The following is a 26,958-nucleotide window of genomic DNA, read 5'->3' on the forward strand; positions in this document are numbered from 1 at the left end:
GCTGACAAGGGCAGGGAGGGGGGTCAAAAATGGCTGGAAATCTGCTTACGTAATACTTGAATGGCCCCTATCCCAATTACCACTGAAGAAATGCCATTCACTTTAAAGCGATTACAGTTCCCGATTCGTTCAACTTTTGCCATGACAGTCAACAAAGCGCAAGGCCAGTCGTTAGCAGTGGCAATCAACCTACTTGAGCCTTTTTTCACACGGACAGCTTTTCGCCACCTGTTCGCGTGTTGGTAATCCTAAAAATTTGTACATCTACACACCAGATGGACAAACAAAAGTTTTTAATTAAAATATTTAAAAATAAAAGCAATTTTTTCTTACTTGTGATGCAGAAATTTTTTTGATTAAGAAATAATTAATAAGCTATACGTATATAAGTTTTTTACGGGACGGGCAACGTCGCCGGGTATCAGCTAGTATAAAATTGGTTTTCTGTGTCTGTATGTGTGTGTATGTATGTTCTCTATACAAATCTACAATTTTAGATCGATCGCCACCAAATTTTGCATATATACCAAATGGGACCCGACTTGAACGATAGGCTACTTTAAAATTTCTTCAGAGCAGGGCAAATGCCCCAAATGGGCAAAAAACGGTCGGGCAACAATGGTTTTTGGGCCTCAACAATCACTTTCCGAACGTTTACTTTGGTTACCATGGTTCCCTAGCAATGCGTTTCAGACGTGTAAATGCCTTTACAATGGTTTGTTACTTCTCTAATCCTATTAGTAAATGTATATATGCATATATATAATAGTTTATACCTTTATGATGGTTTGCCACATTTTCAGTACTCTCAGTAATGAGGCTTTTTGAATAGACGTCATAATCATCATCAGCATCGCTTTGAGGATCAGGCAAAAGATGATCCCCATAGAAATCAGTGCTAAAATTGCCGATTTTACTGTAGAAATGCGGAAATTTGGTGGGGGTTTTCTGTCACATCAATAATTTTAAAAAATTTAAAGAATTCTCGATTTTTGAAATATTGAGTTGCTTAGAGATATACGAAGCTCAGGAGATTAAATAAGTAATAAGCCGGACCTTCTTTTGAGTTGGATATCCAGGCAATAATATTAATTTCAATTTTTTATTTGTATCTGCTCAAGCATGAAAATTAATGTCTCTGTATTGTCTTTTGATATTCAACTGCATAAATTCATGTGGGTTAGATTATTTTAAAATTAATTACGGGCCCGTAAAAAGTACATCGAAAAAATTCCACAACTTTAATTTAGCATTTTTGAAAGCTGAAACAGGCAGATGGATAACTTGAAGTTCAAGTGGGGGAAATCGAAATACCCAGCGCCCCTTAAAAAAGGAGAAACAAATATATTCATTTCTACGTTTCTTTAAATCTAGATTTGTTTATTTCATGAGTCGCGCAGGAAGTCGCCATATTGGTTAACTTAGACACGGTTTGTATGTTCCTCAAAGAAAAAGGAAGATATCACGTGATCCAAAAAGCCTCATTAAAGAAAACCCGGGCAGCGCCGGGTATTATAGCTAGTTTATACTAAAGGTTAAAACCACAAGAAAAAAGTATAAGGACACTTAAAAATTATGCACAAAGTCATTTTAATAACCAAGAGAAAATCACTCTTTTCCTCTGTAATCTTTATCATTCTGGATGTCATCGATCGAGGTAAGTTAAAATAACTTGCTCTGTGGAATATTCTTCCAATCCTGTTTGTTTGCTGCCATAAGGTCATGTTTATTTTCGCATTGCGTACCATTTCTATACATTTCCCGTGCAAAATGCCCCACAAGAGTTCTCTACAGAATTTAGATCAGGACTTCTAGGTGGCCAGTCAACGAGTTCCACCGAATTGACTTCAAACAAAGACTTTGTGGACTTAGAAGCATTGTCCCGTTGAAACAAATGCTGTCCAGAAATTATAAGAGGTGCCTCGGGTAGTAGATTTTCGGCCAGAATGTCTTGATACGCGTCTGAATCCATTTTGCAGCTTACGAACGCGATTAGAGTTTTTCCTTATGATGCAAAATCTGCTCAAAACATCAGTGATCCATCTCCGGATTGGCATTTCGAAAATGTGGCTCTGCCGCGGCGTAGACCATGCCAGTAATATTTAAAACCATCAGGCCCATCTAAATTGAACTTCCTCTCATCAATGAAAACGGCATTATTCCACATGGCACCAAAAGATACATGGTGTTTGGAGTATTTAACTCGCTTTTGTCTTTGCTGTTTTAATAAATGGGAGGTTTGCACTTAATTTTTGCATACTGGACATTTGTATTGCTTTTCAGCACAAAACACACTGTTCGAAGTTTTATTTCTTGCGAATTACGCAGAGAAATGTTTTTTCACATAAAAATTGTGAATAATCGTCTTTTTTATTTACGAATGATAATAGAAAGAAGCCTTTTCACTCACGCTTGCAATTCTCGGGCCCATTTATGAAACTGTATATAACCAACAGTCTTCAATCTTTTAATTCCTCGTGCCATTTCATGATCACAGCCATCACGTTTGCTCTGAAAGCAAGCTTTTCGCCCTTCTTCCCCCGAATGCCCAATAACCATGTTGTTTTTGGCATCTTTCAGAAAAAAAAATTGATTTCACAGTGCATGACTGATCAAAACTGTCTCGACTGTTAGGCCAACATGAGAAAAATGCAAATTTCTTTTTCCGACGTCAGAAAACACGCGTCTTTATACTTTTCTCCAGGTTTAGGCCTTTACTATATATTAAGCAATTTGTTTTATAAAGCAATACAGCACTAGCATCGAAACTATTTCCACTGGAAAATCTTTAGTTGCATCTGTAATTATCGCTCTGAAATTTCCATATATTTACATCTACAAGTTTCCGAGACATGATGATTTTTCGGTTGTCTTTGAACTTTTTCCCAACATTTTGAGGATCAGAATAGCCTATTCCATGGCGATACCCTAGAAATAACGGCAATCTAATAACATCCAGATCCGTACGTGAAATTCCCACATAATCTTGAAAGACAACTGAACTCAATTATAAAAGAAAACCTCCTTTTCTTTTTGTTTTTCCCCCCTGTCACTTTTTCAAAAGATAGAGACGATGACGTGAGAATAAAAGGAGCACCAAACCGTCCATTACTGACCAATTACACGTTCATGGTCGTCGACGACGACGTCAAATCCATTAGAGAAAAGAAGACAACAAAACACAATACTTGTGTATGTATATTCTGGATTCAAAACAAGAACATCAAGAAACAAGAACTATTCGTAAAAGAAGAATGAAGAGTTTTTCTTGTTCTTCTCCTTGTTCGTAATTACGCTTTCATGAATTTTTTAGAGCAATACTAATGACGAAATGTTCGTTAATGTTCCATTTTCTTCCTTTAAACGCCAATCACTTTTTAATCCACTTATAGCGTTAAAATGGGTCATCATTCTTTTTCGGATGATTCACCATTTTTTTTTTTTGTATTATATTTTATAAGTATAATTATTAATCAGAGAGATTTCAAACTGTATGGGGAGTTTCGTGATTTGAGTCCCTTGGTCAACTTTCTTTTCGATATGATAATAATGTATGATTGAGAATTATATTATTGGTATTGCCTCATGCGTTTGGAAAATCATACAACCGTGCTTCTCAACTGAACTTTTGTGGAACCCAGGGATCCCTTGCAAATTAGGAACCCAAAGCTAGAATCAGGCATCTGACGAAGCTTCTGATTATGCCTCACTATATACAGAAATATCCCGAGCTGCGCGATTTTTCTGTGGAAAAATTCATGTTTCTGAAATTCAAGCATAATCACGGGATTATTACTACTACTAAACCATACATGCATCTCGCCCATATTCCTCTGCGGAACTTCTAACGAATTTGTTACATGTTGGAATGTGGGTGTCCGTGTTGTGAACCTAATGTGAAGCTTGTTTCAGTGTAATGCTAGTTATAGTGCTGTCATCTGCCTTATAACCCCTATCACATATTGGTGGGATCAGAGACTTTACGAGGGGAGGGGTGAGGACATGGGGGCTCCCCCAAACGATCAAAAAATAATTTTTTTTTAATGCAAAAAATATATTTAAAAAAAAATCAAAATTGCGAAAGAAAATACCTTTATATGTTATTAGAATCAATTTCTGTTAATTTCAATGCAATTCGAAAGCTAAGAACTCAAAATTTTTTTTAAAGAAATTCATTGTAACCAACCTTTTTTGGGGGGCACCGGTGAGAAATATGTCAAGAAACACCGTCATATAGACGTCTGGGTATGTGATAAGTCTATGGTCCAAAGTTAGGACCAGTAAATAAATCAATGAAAATTCCCTACATTAGCTAAGAATTTATACAACTCTTGAAAACGAGCTCAAGGACTGGATTCTCCCTTCCCCACCCTTAACGACGACGCAGTGGTATACCCATGTTTAGCGTCGATCATGTTCCCAGAGACAACACTCTTCGAGGTCTTTGCATGTAGGTGTTTTATGAAATCTACGGGTTCTTCGTACACCAATGTTGTCACATGCCCTCGAATCCATGTAGACTAAGATCCTTAACTAAGTCAAACCATAGGTCCCACCAGACGCGAGGCCTGGTGCGAAAATAATAGCAGGGTCCAGAGGCATTTTAATGGTTTAGCAGTCCCTTTGCCCCGATCTGATATATTCTGTGGGAAAGGGGCCGAATCGACGTCTCCAAAAAAAAAAAATCATACATTGTAACAAAATATACAGGAATGCTGAAAAATTTCCCTAACGAGAAATACGACCCACAATTGAATTTGAGGTAACAAAGAAATTTAATGGAAGTTTCTTGCAGAAACGAAATTTATATTCATGAAAGAAATAATTTCAAAACCAATTAACATTAAAACCTAAGAAATCGTCCGAGAAGTAATGTAAATTCAGAATCTATCAATCAAATTCAAATCATTTGACGCCTGGCAGTCAAGTGGTTAGAGAGCTAGCTTCTGACTATACAGGTCTGGGTTCGAATCTCCATTCGGGCTTCGATGTCTACTAACGCACTAACGAATTCCCTAGACAGATGTTAAAGATCTTTTGGGAGTACGTGATGATCACATTATTAATATAATTAAAAATGAGAAAAATTATCAAAGGAAATTCAGAATAAATTCAAGAAATAATTCCTGAATTGAAGAAAATTCAGAATTCCAGAATTGAAGAAAATTCGGAATTCCAGAATTTTGAAGAAAATTCGGAATTCCAGAATTTTGAAGAAAATTCAGAATTGAAGAGCATCCAGAATTGAAGAAAATTCGGAATTCCAGAATTTTGAAGAAAATTCGGAATTCCAGAATTTTGAAGAAAATTCAGAATTGAAGAGCATCCAGAATTGAAGAAAATTCAGAATTTCAGAATTGAAGAGAATTCACAGAATTGAAGAAAATTGAGAATTCTAGAATTTTGAAGAAAATTCAGAATTGAAGAGCATCCAGAATTGAAGAGCATCCAGAATTGAAGAAAATTCAGAATTTCAGAATTGAAGAAAATTCAGAATTTCAGAATTGAAGAAAATTCAGAATTTCAGAATTGAAGAGAATTCACAGAATTGAAGAGAATTCACAGAATTGAAGAAAATTGAGAATTCTAGAATTTTGAAGAAAATTCAGAATTGAAGAGCATCCAGAATTGAAGAAAATTCAGAATTTCAGAATTGAAGAAAATTCAGAATTTCAGAATTGAAGAAAATTCAGAATTTCAGAATTGAAGAAAATTCAGAATTTCAGAATTGAAGAAAATTCAGAATTTCAGAATTGAAGAAATTTCAGAATTTCAGAATTGAAGAAAATTCAGAATTGAAGAAAATTCAGAATTGAAGAAAATTCAGAATTGAAGAAAATTCAGAATTTCAGAATTGAAGAAAATTCAGAATTGAAGAAAATTCAGAATTGAAGAAAATTCAGAATTGAAGAAAATTCAGAATCGAAGAGCTTCCAGAATTGAAGAAAATTCAGAATTCAGAATTGGAAAGCTTCCAGAATTAAAGAAAATTCAGAATTGAAAAGCTTCCAGAATTGAAGAGCTTCCAGAATTGAAAAGCTTCCAGAATTGAAGAGCTTCCAGAATTGAAAAGCTTCCAGAATTGAAGAGCTTCCAGAATTGAAGAAAATTCAGAATTGAAAAGCTTCCAGAATTGAAGAGCTTCCAGAATTGAAAAGCTTCCAGAATTGAAGAGCTTCCAGAATTGAAGAGCTTCCAGAATTGAAGAAAATTCAGAATTAAAGAACTTCCAGAATTGAAGAAATTAAAAATTCCAGAATTGAAGAAAATTAAAAATTCCAAAATTGAAGAAAATTCAGAATTAAAGAGCTTCCAGAATTGAAGAAAATTCAGAATTAAAGAGCTTCCAGAATTGAAGAAAATTCAGAATTAAAGAGCTTCCAGAATTGAAGAAAATTAAAAATTCCAAAATTGAAGAAAATTCAGAATTAAAGAGCTTCCAGAATTGAAGAAAATTCAGAATTAAAGAGCTTCCAGAATTGAAGAAAATTCAGAATTAAAGAGCTTCCAGAATTGAAGAAAATTAAAAATTCCAAAATTGAAGAAAATTCAGAATTAAAGAGCTTCCAGAATTGAAGAAAATTAAAAATTCCAAAATTGAAGAAAATTAAAAATTCCAAAATTGAAGAAAATTAAAAATTCCAGAATTGAAGAAAATTAAAAATTCCAGAATTGAAGAAAATTAAAAATTCCAAAATTGAAGAAAATTAAAAATTCCAGAATTGAAGAAAATTAAAAATTCCAGAATTCAGAATTCAAGAAAATTCAGATTTCAAGAGAATTGAAGAAAATTAAAAATTCCAGAATTGAAGAAAATTAAAAATTCCAGAATTCAGAATTCAAGAAAATTCAGATTTCAAGAGAATTGAAGAAAATTCAGATTTCAAGAGAATTCAAGAGAATTCAGAATTCAAGAGAATTCAAGAGAATTCAGAATTCAAGAGAATTCAAGAGAATTCAAGAGAATTCAGAATTCAAGAGAATTCAGAATTCAAGAGAATTCAGAATTCAAGGGAATTCAAGAAAATTCAGGACTGGAGAAAATTCAGAATTCAAGAGAATTCAAGAAAATTCAGGACTGGAGAAAATTCAGAATTCAAGAGAATTCAAGAAAATTCAGGACTGGGGAAAATTCAGAATTCAAGAGAATTCAGAATAAAATTAATGAAATAATTCCAGAATTGAAGAAAATTCAATATAAACAGAATAAATGAAAGAAATACTTCTAGAATTTATGAAACCACTGTATATAAATGAAAGAAATTCCTCTGAAATTGATAAAAACTCTGAATAAATTTTAAAAAACACCTCCCCAATTAATTAAATTCCAGAATTGTTGAATTCACTAAAATTCAGATTTTACGAAATAAATTACCACTACCGTAAGTGTGGGGTGCTGGTGCGCACCCCCTAAGGGCGACTGTGGGTCCTACGTATTCGATCCACCATCTTTTCTGGAACTGAAAATAAAATGCGACTGTGGGGGAAGGCTGATCGGGCTCTATTATAACTCTCGTGGCTTAAATTATTCTTACCGTCATTGAGAACCATTAAAAATTTACCAGAAAGAGGCCCACGAGAGATTCTGTCCCGAAGCTCCGCTCATTATACGTGAAGCTCTGAATTTGAAACTAGATGTAGATTCTGTTGTAATGAAGGAATTGCGTTTAATGTTACAGTATTAATATTCTAAATAGAGAGCAGTGCCATCTATCAGAAGTATTACACACAAAAAATGTGTTAGACACATCAAAGATTTTTTTATTATTATCGAGTTTAATTGTAACAATATTGATGAAAATTCTAATATAGAATAAAATTCATAAAAAATAAATATTTAAGTCGAACTTTGAATTTAGTCAAATTTAAAAATCTTATAAAGTTAATAAATTATATGAAAAAAATTTAATTTAACAAATAGACGTGTAATTAAAGTTATCAAAAATAGTGTTATTTCGAATCGTCAGTATAATGACGATTTTCCAAGTTTCCGAAACTTATTCCCGTGGTTTGATTTGGTCGTACGGTCTTGCCCATAGATGTGGCTTTTTAGACCTTTTAGACTTTTTCAACTGCGTCATGCCACTCTGCTGTATCTATAGCAATCCCGTTGACAGGGCCCAAATTTTGGGGCTTCGAAGGCTTGCGGAAAATGCTCACGATGACAAAGGGAGAGATCTCGAAACCTTTGCGGGAAGTTTCTTCCCCTGGATTCGAGCTGAATATGATGCAGGCAATGATGGTTTTGTTGATGATTGTGAAGTGATTAGAGAGTTATTGGATGTAATTTCAGTGTATGTCGAGTATCTGGTAGAGCCATCGAATGGAGATATATGCCGTAAACTAGTAATTGAAGCTGTCAGATTTTTTAATAATTTGGACGGTTTTGATTGTATACATAAACTGGCTAGTGCTTTCAAAAAAAGCTTTCGCTTTGAAACAGATGGTAAAGTGCCAGTAATTAGTAAAAAAGTTAGGCCTACACATAAAGCAAAATGTGTTAAGGAAGGTCAAAATTTTTTAGATGAAAATAGTGTTTCCTTTGTACCAAATTCAAATAGTGATACTAATGGTTGCCATTTGGTATGTCATGCTCAAACCTCAGTATTTACTAACGGTTGTACCTCTGTGGAGGACACTAAATCTTTGGATAAACATGATATTTCTTCTGTTAATGGCACCGATAAATATAGTGATGCTAAGGATTGTCATGTAGTGTGTAATGCTCATATATCAGAAGGTGTAATAAGTGATGGTAACACCTTAAATGTCACAACATTTTTTGATGAAAATAGTGTTCCGAATGGTGAAAATTCTGACAAATATTGTGGCACAAATGATTACAATTTAATGTGTGATGCTCGTACTTTAGAAGATGTTCCTAATAATAGTGCCCCTCTGAATGATAAAAACAATTTGGATACAATTTAATGTGTGATGCTCGTACTTTAGAAGATGTTCCTAATAATAGTGTCACTCTGAATGATAAAAACAATTTGGATGTAAATTGTGTCTCTACTACTAATGGTACTGATATGTATGGTTGCTCTACTGATTGTCTCTCAGAGTGTAATGCTCAAACCAATGAAATTATTCTTAATGGTGGTATCATTTTGCACGATAAAACTGATGTTGTTAATGATTCTTTGCTTTCTAATAAATATTTGTTGGAATGTAATGCTTGTGCACATGATAAACGTGCTACTGCGCACACTAATTCTCCAAAGCACTGCGTTTCTAACGTTGGAGGTGCTGATCATGCTAAAATTCATAAAACTTTTTCTCACATTGTTTGTAACTCCCAGACTGAATGTAACGTTCTTTTGGAAGGGAAAACTCGTGTTGACAGTACACAACTGTCAGCTGACTCGGGAATTAGTGGCTATAGCAAAGCCCCAAATGAGTCTGCTACTTCAAACTGTTTCTTGAACGAGAATACGTGCGCTAATGACAGGTTAACTACTGGGAAAAGGGGTGACCACTCTGTCATGGACGTTCTCAATGTATCTAATGACCTTAATGTTTCTGATTCCCTGAGCAGTGATTGTGGTTTGGACTGTTTAACCTATGGTATTAGAATTTCTAATGTTTATGCTCCTTTGAGTATTTCTGATCCCATGGATGCTACAGAGAACGATGATGACATGGTGGGCACTCCAAAAAATTCTGATGCTAATGTCAATAATATCATAAGTGATGTTGAGTATAAATCTGACTCCTTATCGGAGATGCAAAATAGTGTGTTAAAAAATAAAACGAGTATAACTAGAAAAAATAAGAAATCTAGGAAGAAATCCAAAAATAATTATTGTGATAAAAATCTAGATAATGAATCTGTTATTGATTTTATGAACAGTGAAGATGTAAACGCTGACCTTGTTGGTGATAATGCGACATTCAAAGCAAATAAAAAGAAAAAAGGTAAGAATAAAAAGAAAAAGATCCCTACTCATGATGCTGCGGTCCCTGGTACTAGTGGACTTTCAACAGCTGAGCTAAAAGCAGCAGAGAGGAAAGGACAGATGGAACTTATAAATTCTAAAAAAGATGACAATAAGAATAAACTGACAAGCTCAACCCAGCTCTCTCCGGTTAAGTCTTCCAAAAAACAGGTTGTGTCTGCGACCCATCAGCTTGACAAAGATAGAAAACAGCTTGCTACCAAGGCTGCACTCATTAACAAACCTGGTCCTCAAAGACCCCCTACGGGTACTGGTGCCCCTGCGGATGTAGCTAAAGAGGATGGGGAACTTTCTGACGAATCAGAGGATGATAGTGACCACAACAATGATTACTTCATGCAAGTGAACCACATAAGAAAGAAATCGGGTATTCCCCAAATAGTTATCACCAAATGGGGTGAAAACTGGATTAATGACTTCAAAAGAATTAGGGGGTTGTGCGAATTCCCTCCGGTAGCCAAACCAACATCGAGAAATATGCTATTAAATGTCTTTTCTGAAAAAGATCATAGAACGGCTACTAATTATTTAAATGAAAAGAATCTGGAATACCACACATACCAACTAGACAGTGAGAGATCTCTAAAATTCGTCATCAGAGGCCTTCCGAAGAACACCAGCTTTGAGGACATTAAATCAGACTTGATCAACAAGGGTTTTGAGATCAAAAAAATCTCCAATATGAGAAATTATTCCTCTGGACGTATTCTTCCACTGTTCTTGATAGAAGTACCTATCAGCAGCGAAGAAATTGCCAACTTAGTTGATATTCAAGACGTACGAATTGAAATAGACCGTTACAGAGGTAATAAATTCCCTCTGCAATTAGAAATTGTTTATTATTCGGACATTCATCATACTACTGTTTTAATTCACCAAACTGTGCTTTTTGTGCTCTTGGACACAGCACCAGAGATTGCCCCTCAAAAGGAAATCAATCTAAAATGAAATGTATTATGTGTGGTGGTCCACACACTGGAACTTTCACAGGTTGTCCACAAAGACCTGCCAGTAGAAGTGACGGGGCAAGAACTTTTCTTCCCAAGCTACCTCCCAGCTTAATGAACTTTCCCTTTTTGGAAAAAAGTTCTAACAAGTCTGAAACAAGTCAACCACTTCACATATTCAGTCCTTCGTCCACAAGTGGGTTACCGTCAAAACCTCGAATAAATCCTTGGAACATAGGGGCTAACAACATTGACAAGCAGTCGACTCAAGACCAAGAACCCCCTGTGGAAATAACGAGGAAAGGATTACACATTTTGGGGCAAGGCAAGCCACAGCTTTCCATGGAAGAATTATCAGCGGAGCTGCAAAACAAATTTTTAGAGGCAGAGCGTGAAAAACTAATTAAATTCAAAGCCAGCGAAACAGGAATGAGATATAAAGAAGTCTTAGAAGATTTCATGACCCATCATGCTGTACAAGACAAACTTGAACTGGAGTTGGAAGTGACGAATCAGGATAAGGGTGTGTCTTCAACAAACTTCTCCCTTCTACGGCCTTCACTTTTCCGGAACTATAATGACAACAAATGTGATCAAACCTACATCATAGTCGAAAGTATAGAAGAGAATATTGACAGAGACTTACTAAATAATGACAACTCACAAAATAAAGTTTTAGTTCATCCAACAGCAGCAACTCATTCCCCTGCTTAAAATATTGAACAATTCTTGAACCTCTTAGAACCGTTCTTGAGGGAACTGGGTCTATCCAGGGACAAAATTGAATTCATACTGCAATTTTTGATAACTATAATCTCACACTCCAACAATTAGCACGCCAAGACTTGCCAGCAGCAAACCGCTGCGTATTTTGGCATGGAATGCCACAAGTCTGGGAAATGACCTTAGAGAGTTTGAGCAGTCACTCTACGACATAGAAATTGATGTAGCCCTCGTATGCGAAACATGGTTGAAGCCTTCACACACCACTAACATATTTAACTACACCTGCCTCAGAAAAGATAGACTAAACGAAAGAGGAGGTGGAATAGCAGTCTTCATCAAAAATGATATACCATTTAAAGAACTTGATACACCAGACTCCGACTCCATGGAAAATCTGGCAGTTACCATCTTTATTAACAGGCATCCAATATCTCTATGTGCAATATACAAGCCACCTAAAAACAAACTTGACCTGAATCTACTTAACTTTCTGATCAACACCAACAATCCAATTCTACTGGCTAGGGACTGGAATTGCAAAAGTCCTGCCTTCTGCAGTAACAGATCAAATTCCTGTAGTAGAATTCTGGAAAGATGGTGTAGAAACGAATGCCTACAAATACACTCCAGCTCCACACCAACCCACCACCCTGGAGGGCGGGGTACACCGGATGTACTTGACTATGGTCTTTCTAAAAACTTTCGGAATAATGTTGACTTAGAATCGTTCACTGGCCTCAACTCAACACATAATCCAATCATATTCACGATTGATCTAACAACGCCTCAAGATGTTCCTTTTTGCCTTGCCACTGACTGGAATAAATTCAGGGATCTGCTAGATGTTGACGAAGTTCTCGAGCTTCAGCATGCAAACAAGGAAGAAGTTGAAGCAGCAACGGTCATCTTTTCGGACAGTATTAAAGCCGCATTACACAATTCAACTAGAAAGATCAAATATCTGGGAAACAAATTTGGAATCTCTCTTGAGCTAAAGGAAAAAATTAGACTCAAAAATAAAATAAGAAAATCCTGGCAAAGATTTCGTCGCCCTTTGGATAAAGTTGCACTCAATCGACTGGAAAAGGAAATCAGGAAAGAAATCAAAGGATTCGTCAACGAGCGCTTTTCGAACTTCGTTGAAGAGGCCACTGCGAGTGAAGGTTCCCTTTGGAAAGTTTGGAAGATCTGTAAAAAGAAAACCAAGAAAATTACCAAAATTCAAAACGAACGAGGTGAATTGGTTTTCACTGATGCTGAGATAGCGGAAGTGCTTGCCGGAACTTATGAGGGTCAATTCAAACCTAACACGAATCAACCGATTGGCACTCAGCGGGAACACTTGAATAAAATTGAGGAATTTCTCAACAGACCACGTCATCAGAGTCTTAGTGGGTTTCAAGATTCAGAGCTAACAACTATGGAGGAGGTTAGAGAACTTATTAACAAGATCTCGATCAAGAAAGCCTCTGGACTGGATGAAATCTCCAATCTTGCTCTCAAAAATCTGCCCCTATCTGCCCTTACATTTTCTCTTACTTTGACTCTCAACAACATTTTTAATAGCTTGTTAAAAACTTGTCACTTCCCGAAAATATGGAAACTTTCAGTAATCAAACCTATCCACAAATCTGGCTCTAACCCTCTCATAGCCAAAAATTTCCGACCGATCAGCCTTCTGAGCGATATATCTAAGCTGTTTGAACATAATCTTCTTATACGATTCAATAACTATCTCGAATCTTCTAATTTTCTTCATCCTGAGCAGCATGGATTCAGAAGAAACCACTCCTGTGTCACACCGCTGCATCGAGTAGTAGAATTCGCAATACAAGCCTTCAACCACAAGGAATTCACCTGCGCAATGTGCTTGGTCATTAGCAAGGCGTTTGACAAAACGAATCACGTAACTCTGTTGGCCAAGCTTGTTGAATACGGTTTTCCTGACAACTACGTGTTGTTCTTCAACAGCTATCTTAAAGACAGGCATTTTCTAGTAAAAAATGGAAATGCTTGTTCTTCTGTTCGTCCAATAAGAACCTCGGTTCCCCAAGGATCAGTTCTTGGGCCTCAGCTCTTTTCCATCTACATCAATGACTTCCCTGCCCCCCCAAATGGGCATAGTGGGACTCTTTGCGGATGATGAACAGAAAATCTGATAAATGCAGAGAAAATCTTCAGGAGACTCTGGAGGAGGTTGAAGACTGGTGTGAGGATAATGCTGTCGAGCTTAATCATGCCAAGTGTCAGTTCATCTGGATAACAAGAAGAACCAAATTCACTCTACCTGGGCAGAGAAGCCATAAGACCTGTGAAGGAAGTGAAATATTTGGGATGTATTCTAAACCAATCATTATCCTTCGTTCCTCAAATAAATCACGTAAGAACTAAGGCTACCCAAATCATGGGAATGATGTCACGCATTACATTTTCAAGTGCAAGACCAACTCTTAAAAACAAAGTCATATTGTTTAAATCAATCATTAGACCTATCATGACCTACGTCGCCCTAGTATGGGCTCATGTTTCAAGAACCAACATGCAGCGTCTTCAAAGTCAACAGAATAAAATACTGAGAACTCTTGTGCGTGCCCCAAAGTACATCAGAGGGGCTGACATTAGAAAAGACCTGAAGATTCCAACTATCCTCAGCTACATCCAACAAATCTCAGAGGATCACTTTGAAAGGATGAGGAACTCAGAATACGAGCATCTAAGAGAGCTGGTCGATTACAACCCACGTCAAAGACTAAAATTTCTCAGGCCCCAAAACGTGCTGCACGTGCCATGGTCGGTGCGTTAGGGTCTGAACTACTGAGCTGTATAATCTTTGTCTATCTATCATAATATTTTTGTACTTTTAATTTGCTATCGAAATAATCGATCAACTCTATTGCATAGAGTGGCATTGTGGTTTGATGTACATGACTGATCTTGCACTTCACCAATTTGTATAATTTCGGCTAACACACTTGTTTTTCTATGACTTCTTTTGTATGTTAGATTTATTTTTTATTATTATTTTCTCATTAGTGCATTATGTAGCGTTTTGGTGAATTGTACATAAGTAATTTCATTTTTGTGTCCATTATAATATACATTTATCGCATAATATGTATATGTATGTGTATATATGTGTGTATATATGTGTGTATATATATATATATATTTTTTTTTTACTCTATTGATTTTACCGATCAACTCTATTGCATAGAGTAACATTTTTATCAAGTTTGGCTGATCTTTGTGCATTTTACTATTCTGATGGTAGCATTTATCGGACTGTATGTTTTTTTTTTCTATTAACTTACAAGCACTTCACATCTACACAAACACGCACAAACTTGTCTATAACCCCCTTCATAGCTAGCAAGAGCAGTCTGTAAGTCGCCAGGCAGCCCCTTTGGGCTGGGCAGCGACGAGAAAAATTAAATTCTGTCTGTCTGTCAAATAGAGGTATAGTCGAAGTTTTGTGGTTACCTTCCACGCTGAGTGGCAAGCGTGGGCTCACTAGTACAGATTGCGATTCTTCTATAATTAATATTAACTTTACGAATCCCTGGGTAGAGCAAGTGAAAAGTCCCTAAACCATAGTTCCCCAACTTTTTTTTTATCGCCCCTTCTTTTCAGAAATTTTTTTTCTCCAACGCAATCTAACACATAGAATCCTATGCTATACCTGCAGCTTCTATCGCCCCTGGAACATTCCATCGCCCCCTACGGTGCGCTGGGAATAACTGCCCACGTTGGGAATAACTGCCCTAAACGGTCACCCCTTCTTTTAGGGCCAAATAATAATTTCCAGGGGGAAAACCCTATTTAAATAATGCATTGAGAATACATGCTATGCACATGCTGTACATTCGAAGATCACTCAAGTACCCCGCGGTATGTAGATCACTTAAGGGGGTCTTTACTGCGTTCAATATACTCATGTACCCAGGAAGAGAAAGCATGCATATCCCCACAGAGTTCGGGGGCGTGGGGAGGGAACTCCCTTAATAATCTGCTTGCACACAAGTTATTTTCTCACATCCAAATGCGCACTTTTTTTTTCAAAGTCCGATGGCCGTTGTTCAGAGGTTATCTGCAATGTTAAGTCTACGGGACGCGTTCGGTTCCAACAAAATGTGGCCGTTGTCCGCAGGTGACCGTTAGAGAAGGTTTTTTTAATGTATATTGAATGTTATTAATCTTCCTTAAAATAGAGAAAAGTGTCATGTATTGGAAGTATTTTACACAAGAAATGTATAAGACATAATTAAGCTTTCCTTTATTAAGCGTACTAAAACTACCTTATTGACGATACTGATAAATGAAAATGAAATTCACGGAAACTAACGTCGTTGTAAGCATCTCTCCATACCGTTATTGGGGCTCATTGAAACCTACTGCCACCATTTAACAACTTTTTACTGATTTCGCGAAGGACTTTAATGAATTTTCAAAACAATTTTGTATGACCTTATTATGTATGGTTAACATGATTTCAAAAATTCATATTTGCAAAACTTTTGGAAATTTGTTTAAAATTTTTTTTTCAATATTTACTAATTTACAACACGTAATACATGCTTTGGAAAAATTAACAACTTTTAAAGGTTTATATTTCCAAAACTATTATCATTTAATTAGGCATAATACAATCTGTGATACATAAAAATGGGGAACATTTGAAGTTTTTTCAAGATCACTATAGATGGCAGCACCTCCATAAAACGCTGTGGAGATTTTTTTTTTTTTTTGTGCATTAAGAAATTTGATTTGTAACTAAAAAGAAACGAACAGAAGTAAGGGGTTCAGTCAGTTTCTGTCATTGCGTTCTAAGGAAGTTGGGAGTTGATGCGAAAAATTTAAATAAGGCAAATTTCCAAGGTTTGAGTTATTCCTTCGTGAGGAAACAATTTTTGGCTAACGTTTCTTTTGCGCAACGCTTTGTTTAATTTTTTTTTCAATTAATTATCATATAAAAATAATTTCTATATGAAACTAATATCTTTGGAAGTAAAAAGTTCTAATAACGTGCTATAGTATTTTTTAAAATTTATTCACAAAGAAATTTGATTTTCTATGACTTTCCGAAACTGAAATTTTTGGAAATTTCATCCCAATTTTCAATCTGGAATTTTTTTCCCCCACGATCAGGAACAGAAATAATTTTTTTAAAAATAGAAAAAATAGTTTTTTCTAAATGTTTTTGTCACGTAGGAAACGAGATTTAGCAAAATCATAATTTTGATTACATTAATTTAATTAATTTAATTTAAGTAAAAAGTTAATTGATTGAAAACTTACATTTATCACAAGGAAAAACATGCTAAATTAATATCCAATTGTCTTATACTCATCAAATATGATATTTAAGTAACTATAGTTATCATTTCAAAAAACAAAATACTGTGCAATTTGGTCATGATTTGGAGGAGCAGTCAAAAAATGACGGCTCTGGTTACATAGCCTCCATAAACACGAATGTGCCCAATACAATAAGCTACCCGCAAACTTTTGCAGACTTTTAACACGTCGGAACTTATCGAATGTTTTTTTTTTTTTTTTAATTTGACAACGTCGACATTATTGGTGCGATTTAAATACCAAAATGGCTCATTGGGAGAGAACCTCCTACATCAGCTTCTCAAGATCATTTACAAGTCAATTACAGGGCCGCAAATAGGGGGAGTAGGCGGGTCTCGTGCCCCGGGCGCTAGACCCCGAAGGGGCGCATATTTCATTCTGAAACCTCTCCTTCAACATTACAAGGGGGCGTCAAAATGCTAGCTTGCCCCAGATGACCAAGCATCTAGTCCAATGTGATTGCTCTTACTAAAGGGTTTGGCTAAACAAATGTCCGAACGGTACTCGATCTTTGCCAAGTTTCCAACAGCATTCGAGGTGTAAGGTCATGCATATATTCTACTGTAAGTCTATACATAGTACAGTGAAACCTTCAATAACGGACACCTCCCGTTCACGGACGATATTTTGAATGACGTCAACGGACCTCAATGCATTTTACAATCCATAAACGGACACCTCATTAGCGGACAAAATCTTCCGTCCCATGGGTGTCCGTTGCTGAAATGCTCTACTGAAGTAGCAGTTATCTTTCAGTACATGTAAGGGTACAGAGAGCAACACGCGTACAACGGTATAAATATTCAGTCACTCATAGTTCAAAAAATAAATGGCAGCACTATAACAATCATTACACACAAGCAAACTTCGCGTGTGTTCATAACACGTATTCACACATTCTAATATGTACTCATTCGTTAGAAATTCAATAGAGAAGTATAGATATGAGGTGCATGTGTGGTGTAGTAGTACTAGATGTAAGGGACTAGAAATACAGTCCTTTTGTGTAACCCAAGTATATACACAACATTAATTGAATCTTTCAGTTTACGTTCTCGCTTCCATATTTCCAGGTACCACGAAAAGAAACATGGATGGTAGATATCAGGCAACAGCAACGAATTAGCCGGTGTTGAAAGAATAATAAAGAAGAATACCAGCAAAACACAGATACAGGGTGGAATCCACGACATGTGCCGTCATCACCGTCACGCGCATCATGTGTGTGTGCTTAACCCTGACTACATAAAAGTGATAAATAACGGAGGCTTCTAATTGGGGTGCCAAGTATTTTTGATTTTTTTTTTTCCGTGTGTGTGTGTAATGTCTAATTATATTTTACACCGACCGAGACATCTGCGGGGGAGTATGAACGGGTCGGCCATCTTGTGATGGACGCCACAATGTTGCTGTATACTCGGATATCCATAACGAGTCAATAAAATCGCGTAAGATTAACACGATAGCAATTATGCGGCCATGCGCTAATTATGCGTTATAAGATTTCAATCACAAAAATGCGTTCGCTACATAGCATATAAAAATTACATATTTCATATCTATGAAAAAAATACGTTATACAAGCGCCATCTATCCACTCACCGACAAGAATCAAATTCAATAACTTTTTTCCATTTTGAATATTTTTTTTAAACAAAAAATATATTCGCATTGCAAATATTAAAATAAATAAATACCAATGCATTCCAAACTCCGAAATATGCAAATTTTAACAAATTAAAAAAGGTAATTACTTTCATGAAATTCACATGCCGTAAGTCGATTCTAATTCGCGACTTGATTATAATTCCCATCACAGCAACATTGTGGCATTTACACATAATGTGATCGAATCGATTCATTGATAATCTTGAACAGCTTTGAATTGTAAATAAGAAATCGATGTCACACATTTGCATATTTTAAAGCTGTTTTAAAGAATCATCAACGAAAACTTCGCATGAAGTCTAGACGTAACCCCCACGTTTGTACAAAGAATTATTTTTCTACTGTAATATCGTGAAGTTTTCTTGTGTGTGTGTGTGTTAGGTACGCTGTATGTGAAAACTGTATAAAAAAAAGAAAAAAAAAATGTGAATTTTTCGATTATTATCTCTACTCTGTAAAGATCTTCCTGAATTTTCTGTCGAAATTATGTAAAAGTCTATTTTGTTAATTTGCTAATTTTACGCTTCACTTACAGCTGCAACAAAACCGAAATTTATGCATGCGTTTAGGTACTAGGTCTTTCATTTTTGCAGAAACTAACATGGACTCTCTTATTTGTGTGGTAAACGACTTTAAAAAGGGCGGTCTCTCTCGGTACCATGTTGAAGTATTTTCTCATCGAATGATGGTTTCTACTACAGTCAAACCTCGTTAGTGCGTCACCCGGTTAACGCGTCACTTTTTGGAAGTTCCAATTTTCATCAAGCAGGAATTGGTACAGCTATGGCTTACTCAGTTTAACGAGTCACTCCGCTTATCAAGTCATATTTCTGCTCTCCCAAGAGTGACTTATTAACGAGGTTTTTTAGTACATTATCAAGCTTTCTTCCATTTTCATGCGGTTACGCAATTAACTGAAATGGTGAAGGATCTGATCTGTGTGGCTATGACTTGATTTTTTTTTTTCTCAAGGGTAAATATGTTCCAAGTAAGCTTTTGGTCCGCATTCCTGACAACATGCTAAGCTTTTCAAACATTGCCGGAAGCTTGATTATAAAGACCAACTTGGCCTTGTTACGTGGCCCTGAAACCCAGCGGTAGGCTTTGGACCGAGAAAAAAGGGGGGATATTTTTCATTCGCTGACCATTGGTTATCCGCTTAGTTATACCTTGAGTCAATTCCGCTGACATTGTTTTCCCAATAACTAACATAATAGCAAGACTAACATGGTGTGGATTTTGGAATTGGTGCTAAAATTTAACGCGCGGTGCTACTAATCCCTTTGGAAAATTAATCATGTGGCGTTTCTGCTTAATTAATTAATTCCAGCGTTAACTTTGCTTGATCAATAGCTTCTAATGGTTTCTTTTAATTCTTATCCTGTTGGTATTGTTTTACGGCATAATTATGGATCTTCAATGCAGTGTGCTCTATCGGTATAGTGTATCGACTGCATCAGAAATTATTTTTCGATTATTCGTACCCATGATCTATGTATTATATACGCTCGAATGTGCCACTGCATAGTTGCGTGTTTCCTGGATTCTGTTTTGTGTTATTTTTTGTAATTAATGTTTCCGAATAAATTGTATATAGTTTCTATTACGATTAATAAAGTTCATTTTAATTTAGTATTGCTGTAGAGTGTTTTTATATTGAAGATAATTACCGTCTGTTCATCCAGAGAGAAGAGTGAGTAACTTTTACTTTTGAAGCAATATTACGCTATAAAAATCCTGCTGAAACGACGAAAATGTGATTATATCTTGACTGATACTTAATTGTTATAGAGTCATATATTTCCGGGATTTCAAAAATAAATTGGTCAGTTGCAACGAATCAACAAAACTGATTGCATCGCCATGACTTAGATGATTTACAGAAAATTCACCGCCAACAATTCGAGTGATTGATCCAGTAAGTGAGCGAGCAAAGACCGAGTGAGTCAGTGATCGAATGACGTGACAGAGGGAGCTCGTTCATTCTGTCACTCACTAGATAAATAACCCATTCTATAACTGGGCCATTCACTTATTCTCTCTGTCACTCACTTACTCAGGTGACACTCGATAGGTGACTGACGCTATTACTCGCGCACTAGGTAGCTCATTCTGTCACCAACTCACTCACTTACTAGGTCTCTCTCACTCTATCACTCACTCAGTCACTTACTAGGTCTCTCTCACTCTATCACTCACTCACTCACTTACTAGGTCTCTCTCACTCTATCACTCACTCACTCGGTCTCTCACTCTATCACTCACTCACTCGGTCTCTCACTCTATCACTCACTCACTCGGTCTCTCACTCTATCACTCACTCGGTCTCTCACTCTATCACTCACTCGGTCACTAACTACACTGTCGTTCGCGTAATCACCAGGTAATTTATTCACGCACTAATCACTCTATGCCTCACTCACTCAGTCATTGCTCACTTATTTGTTTTACTGTCGCTTATTTTGTTCAATCACTAGATCACTCACACGTATCGAACTGTTGTCAGTGAATTGTTAGTCGATGAATTTTCCGTCGATGAAAATTTTCCTTAGAAAAAAAAGAAGCCTTCGGGATAATTTATAGCTGTGAGTGATTTATGCATTAAAATTTGATTAATTTAAATTAATTCCGAATTTTCCTTAACAAATTCAAGGGCTTAAGCAGTTTTCGGGATCCCGACTTCATCCCTTTCGAGGGCGAATTCGGCGTCCAGAATTTGTACATGATTACAGAATTGCTGGAAATCACCTTAATGAAATGATTTTAGAAAAATTTCCAAAATATTTCTGAGAGAAATAATTTTACTTTCTAATTAATTTTAGGAACGTTCTCAGAATTATTGAAAGAAATATTTCCAAAATTGTTTTCAGAATTATTGATAAGAAATTGTTCCTTTAAAATTTACGAAAATTTGTAGTCAATGAGGAAAGCAATGTCATAATTCATGAAAGTAATTTTAGAATAACGGAATAGGAGGGAAAAAAATCAGCATATTGTTGACGTTGTATTAAAGTTTAAATTTAAAACTTTAATAGAAATATTAATCAACAAAAATATTAATTAATACATGTATTAACTAATGAAATTATTAATTATTAAACTCATTAATTAATTATTACTCTCTCTCTCTCTCTGTGTTAATGCATAACATATGCAAAACAGGGAGGGCTACAAACTTAAAAAAAACATAGCAAGAAATCTATCAGAAGTTTATAGAACGAGCTGCAATTTAAAATTATGCACAATGGAGATAATGGCACATCGTGTTCTCATTGATTCAAAACAATATAAAAAAGCATATGCGAGGTAGGAAATTATTGCGTGTAACAAAGGATGCAAGGTGAAACTGTATAGCACATGCAGAACAGGAGAGTATAACATTTGCAAAAATAGGTACATAAAGGTACGCAAAAAATTCATTAAATAAGCAAAAACAAGAGTGTGTGGGCATGATCGGAGAGGTTTGCGTAGTGCTGTCATTGATTAAAAACAATATAAAAAAACATATGCGAGGTAGAAAATTATTACAAGAACAAAAGGAAGCAAGGTGACAACATTGTATAGCGCTAGCAGAAAAATTATAACGTTTTTTTTTAAAAATAGAGATCCATCTCTTCATCGAAAACAATCAAAAACCGGACTTAAAACAACCAGAATCAATTTAGGCATTATTTGGATGACCATACGTCTTGTATTTCCCGGAACATTCCTGTATTTTCACGTGATTTAATAATAGACTATTAGTACAAAGGGAATTTTTTTTGAAAAGGACAAACAACTAGATGGATATTTTTCCCATCCAAATGGCCAGGAAAAAAGGCCTGATCTAGTTGGAAAATAACCAAGTTGTCAACACTCTTCTAGCTTGAGCAGGCACTAAAGAAACACATGCAAACACCCAAATTTATACTTCACGTATTATTATAAAATTATTATTATTTATAAGTTATGCCTTTGTATTATATATTATTAAAATTAATACCTGAATACTCTTTAAAATTTATAAACATTTCTCATTAATTTACAATTTTTAATACATTTTCATAAAAGTGAGAATTTTTAACTATTTTTGGGGCACTTGGGCCACCAGAGGATATGAATGGATTTCAATAAAAAAGAGTATGCAGACTAATATGCCCAAGACAGAACTTTCTCACCCCACGTCAACATTAATTTAAAATTTTATTTAATATAAATTTTCATGAAAATGTCAAGTTTTAACTAGTTTTGGGCCACCAGAAGATATGAGTGGATTTCAGTAACAAAAATTATGCAACATATATATGTCTACAAAACAACGTTCCCACCCCAAGCCAAAAGTAATTTCGAAAAATATAAAATTTCCTATACTTTTCGATCCACCCTATTGTATACTTACATAGTAGGGTTCAGTATGCACAGGAAAAACTCATAAAACCACAATACAGTGGAACACTCGTTAACACAACTCTCATTTATAAGACATTTACTCATTCATTATACACGTCTGGCTTCGGTCGCAGTTTATTTCTATGCATATTTTTAAAGTTAAAATATTTAATTTATCAGACGCACAACATCAATTTCATGGCGTTTTCATTTCAACTGGAACCACGAGACTCGTTAAAAATTTCATTTCTGAGAAAAGGATTTAAATTTTTTTTGTAGGTAGCAAAAGACGTCACTGAAATGAATATTTTTACGAATATTATCACCAGAAAATCCATGATTCTTAGTATGATTGTGAACGGATACATAAACATTCAACAAGCTGATGACCCCTTTAAAGTGGGCTCTAAAATGGTTCGCTTATTGTAAGTTTTTGAGAACTACGGAAATATGCGGCAAGCCATAAACAAAATAATTTACGTTTGTCGAAAGGCAACTATACTAGACGTACAGATCATGCTTCTTCACATACTACATTTTCCTTCCGAGTTTTTTGCATTGTGTTAGTGCTTCGTTTCCCAGTGTTATTCCTGAAGCATTTGCAACTGGTCTGATGGTGAGAAACAAGTACAATATATGAGTTCGTTCTTTCATTTCTAGAAGAATTTCCTTTGGTTGTGGTATCTTGCTTGCTGAGCTGGCTGCGTGGAATCAGCTTTTCTTGATTTCTGAAAAAACGAAAAGCACCCCCCCCCCCTCCTCTCTTGAACGTAAAATGAAAATTTCGAAAAAAAAATCTGGATTTATGAAAGAGTGAAACTTGTGAAGAAATCGAATATGCCGAGTTACTTCTGGAGACGGTTGCAAAAAAATAATAATAATGAAAATAAATCTGTAAATACTATAAACAGTATTGTTCGCAGAAAATCTTACAAATTTGTTTTTAATTTTCTTCTTTTTTTGTCATTTGTAAAATAATCGTAAGAATCCTGAAGAGAGAGATTGAAGTGAAGTGGCAAAGTCATCACATTGGATTAAATTAGTAAAAAAAATCATATTCTCGTGGCCTTTCCTTGTTTTCTTCATATTCAAATAACTTTTACGAATAATCCGAAAAGTAAATACAAATTATGGGAGAATCACGGCTAAATATAAATTATGCTGTGATTCCGTCCGTCGAAAGTCATATAAACGGGCTCTCTCTCTCTCTCTCTCTTTACTGTATTTCTTTTTCTTCGTTCCCCCCAAGGTTTCTGGAATATATAGAAGCCCCCTCTGTTCAGATCTGGAGAACATCCAATGTCCGAATTTGAATGGTCTTGTGCTACTACACTGATGTTTATCTATCTATATTTAAAAATAGAATGTTTTAACCACGGCATCTGATGACAACCCGGTAACATTTAGATCCTTTCTACTCACAGGGGTTATATAACTAAATCATTTTCACTTTAATTAGAATTAAAGAAAAAAAAAATCTATGGTCATATCGTTCGCCTCGGCCATCCTCCATCTGTTCTACGTCGGACTTCTTATGAGAGCAAAAGACCTATTACAGAAAAGTCAGTCCCTAGAAAACTTAATCTTTTGAGATGAACTTTCCTTTTCCATCTTGCAGTCATAAGAAATCGGTCTCGTAAATGGCGAAATCTTTTGTGTGCGTTTTTTCTTTGACACTCCCTTTATATTGGTAGGGTTGAAGTTGAAGCTGCCTCAGGAAAACAAGAAAAGGGCTTTGGACCACCAGTGGCCATTTTTTTTATCAAAATGACCAATGAGGGACAAAATCCCCACCGGTTAACATGTTAAAAAAAAAGGCTTATGTCATCGCCCACAGGACCGTCTTAGGACAGTGGTGGGGGTCCCTGGTTAAAATGTATTTCTCATTTTTCTGAGTCCACTCTTTCCTTGTGACAGCACTGTTTGATCAACACTCTCTCTCTCTCTCTCTGTGGGGTGCTCTTTTTTATCTTTAGGCGCGTATTCAATAGCGCACAGATCTTGCAACGCACGTCCCCTGCAGCGGTTCTAATCCGCTCGTGGGTACACAAACTTCCTTTGTGTTCCTTGAAAACACCGATTCCATGTGGGTCCGGTGAAAACAGCTCAAGAATCGTTCGCAACACTGTACAAATTACCGAACAACCAATTGCGAATGCTTTCATTGCATGATCCGCGCGCTAGTGTATACGCGCCTTTTAGCTCGTGCTGTCTGAACTAGTATTTCCGCAGTTTGATTTATACTGGAAGTGCTGCCATCTAGGTTAGAAATTAAAGACGACTTAGATGATGATAACAAAATTAGGATCTAGAAGCAGAAATTTTCATTCAGTACAGTGCCCTACGAGTGAAGCCCAGAAACCGAACTGAACAGCAAGTTCAGTTATTTCTTCAGGGCACAGGGATACGTCCAAAACAAAGAACCTATCGTCATTTCGATATTTAGAAATTCATTTGCAAGTTCACGAATTCATCGCTAGATCGCTGCTCATACACCAACAGGTCTCAACAGGGCCGTAGCGTACCTTCTAGTGGCCCCGGGCAGACATTTTCTTGTGTGGGCCCCTTTGAAATACAAAAACTTATGTTAAATAAGTGTACATTGTTTTTCAGGCCCCATTTGGATCCGTGTCCGGAAAATTCACCGCTATGCAATTCCATGCTAGGAAAATTTACCGACAACAGGTCGACACGAAGCTATCGAGTCCGTGAGCGAGTGGGGGAGATTCTAAGTGAGTGGGCGAGTGAATGAGTGAGCGGATGAGTGAAGGACATAGGCGCCGGAAACTAGGGGGACGAACTAGGCCATTCGATCCCCACTCTAATGAATTTTATAAAGGGGCTGAGCCCTCCCCCCCCCCCCCAATAATTTCTGAAAAAACAGTGCAATGCACTATCCTCCTCCTGCGTACGCGCATGATTCCCGTATATACGGGACGATCAGCAATTTTCAGCCCCTCCAATATTTTCTTTTCGTCGGCGCCTCAGGTGAGGGACCGAGTGAGTGGGCGATAGCGTAAGTGAGCGATCGAGTGAGTTACTGACTGGGGAGGTGAGTGACTCAACGTGTGGGTAAGCGAGTGAGTGAGCGAACGAGTGACCGACTGCGGAGGTGAATGTCTGAGTGAGTGGATGAGCGAGTGGGTGGGGGAATGATTGCGCGAGCGAGCTACAGAGCCCGTGAGTCGTTGAGTGAGGGAATGAGTGAATGGGCGATTGGTTTGGCGAATAAGTGAGCGAGTGGGTGGGTGAGTGAGCTACTGAGTCTGTGAGCGGGTGAATGATTGGGAGATTGAAACAATGAGTGGGCGAGCGAACTACTGAGTCCCGTGAGTGAATGGGTGAGTGATTGAAATGGTATGGTGAGTGGGTGAGCAGGTGAGTGATTGAGAAGTGGGCGAGCGATCTACTGAGTCCATGAGCGAGTGAAATAGTGAGTGGGTGAGCAGGCGAGTGAGCGAGTGATTGGGCGCGTGATCGAACGAGCTACTGAGTCCGTGAGAGAGTAAACGAGCTGGTAAGTGAAGGAGCGAGTGAATGGGTGAGTGCGGGATTGATCGAGCGAGCTACTGAGTCCGTGAGCGAGTGAGTGGGTGAGCGGGCGAGTAAGTGAGTGTTCGTGTGAGTGGGCGAGTGAGTGGGTGGGTGAATGAGTGGGCGAGCGAGCTACCGAGTCCATGATCAAGCGAGAAACGCTTCAACTATAAATATGTAAGGAATGAAAATTTTACCGAAAATTATTAATTAAGTACTGTATGTTTTGAATGAAATTTATATACCAAATAAACAATGTAATGAAAATTTTGTCGAACATTATATCTCCTCTAACATTTCCCAAGAAGAAGTGCTATTTTTTGATTTCGTTTTTTGAAGCTGTAGTTTCATGAGCCAGTTTTCGAAAATGTTTTTTGTGAGTCACGAGGTTTTATGTG

The 26,958-nt window shown here is 36.6% G+C and overlaps 1 protein-coding gene across 2 annotated transcripts in view; it reads left to right on the top strand.

The window, feature by feature from the left end:
- The window catches only part of LOC149080775 (uncharacterized), a 63,974-nt gene extending 43,684 nt beyond the window's left edge, over positions 1-20,290 (top strand). For both annotated transcript variants that reach the window (XM_089237466.1, XM_089237467.1), the window contains exon 3: positions 18,064-20,290. In XM_089237466.1, coding sequence (XP_089093592.1) covers positions 18,064-18,091 — 28 coding nt within the window. In that variant the 3' untranslated portion in view covers positions 18,092-20,290. The remainder of the gene's footprint in view (positions 1-18,063) is intronic.
- Positions 20,291-26,958: the final 6,668 nt, after the last annotated feature.

The sequence above is a fragment of the Pholcus phalangioides genome, unplaced genomic scaffold, assembly GCF_987345545.1.
Source record: "Pholcus phalangioides strain wild (caught in Gottingen) unplaced genomic scaffold, Ppha-v1.0 ptg000010l_1, whole genome shotgun sequence".
NCBI classification, from domain to species: domain Eukaryota; kingdom Metazoa; phylum Arthropoda; class Arachnida; order Araneae; family Pholcidae; genus Pholcus; species Pholcus phalangioides.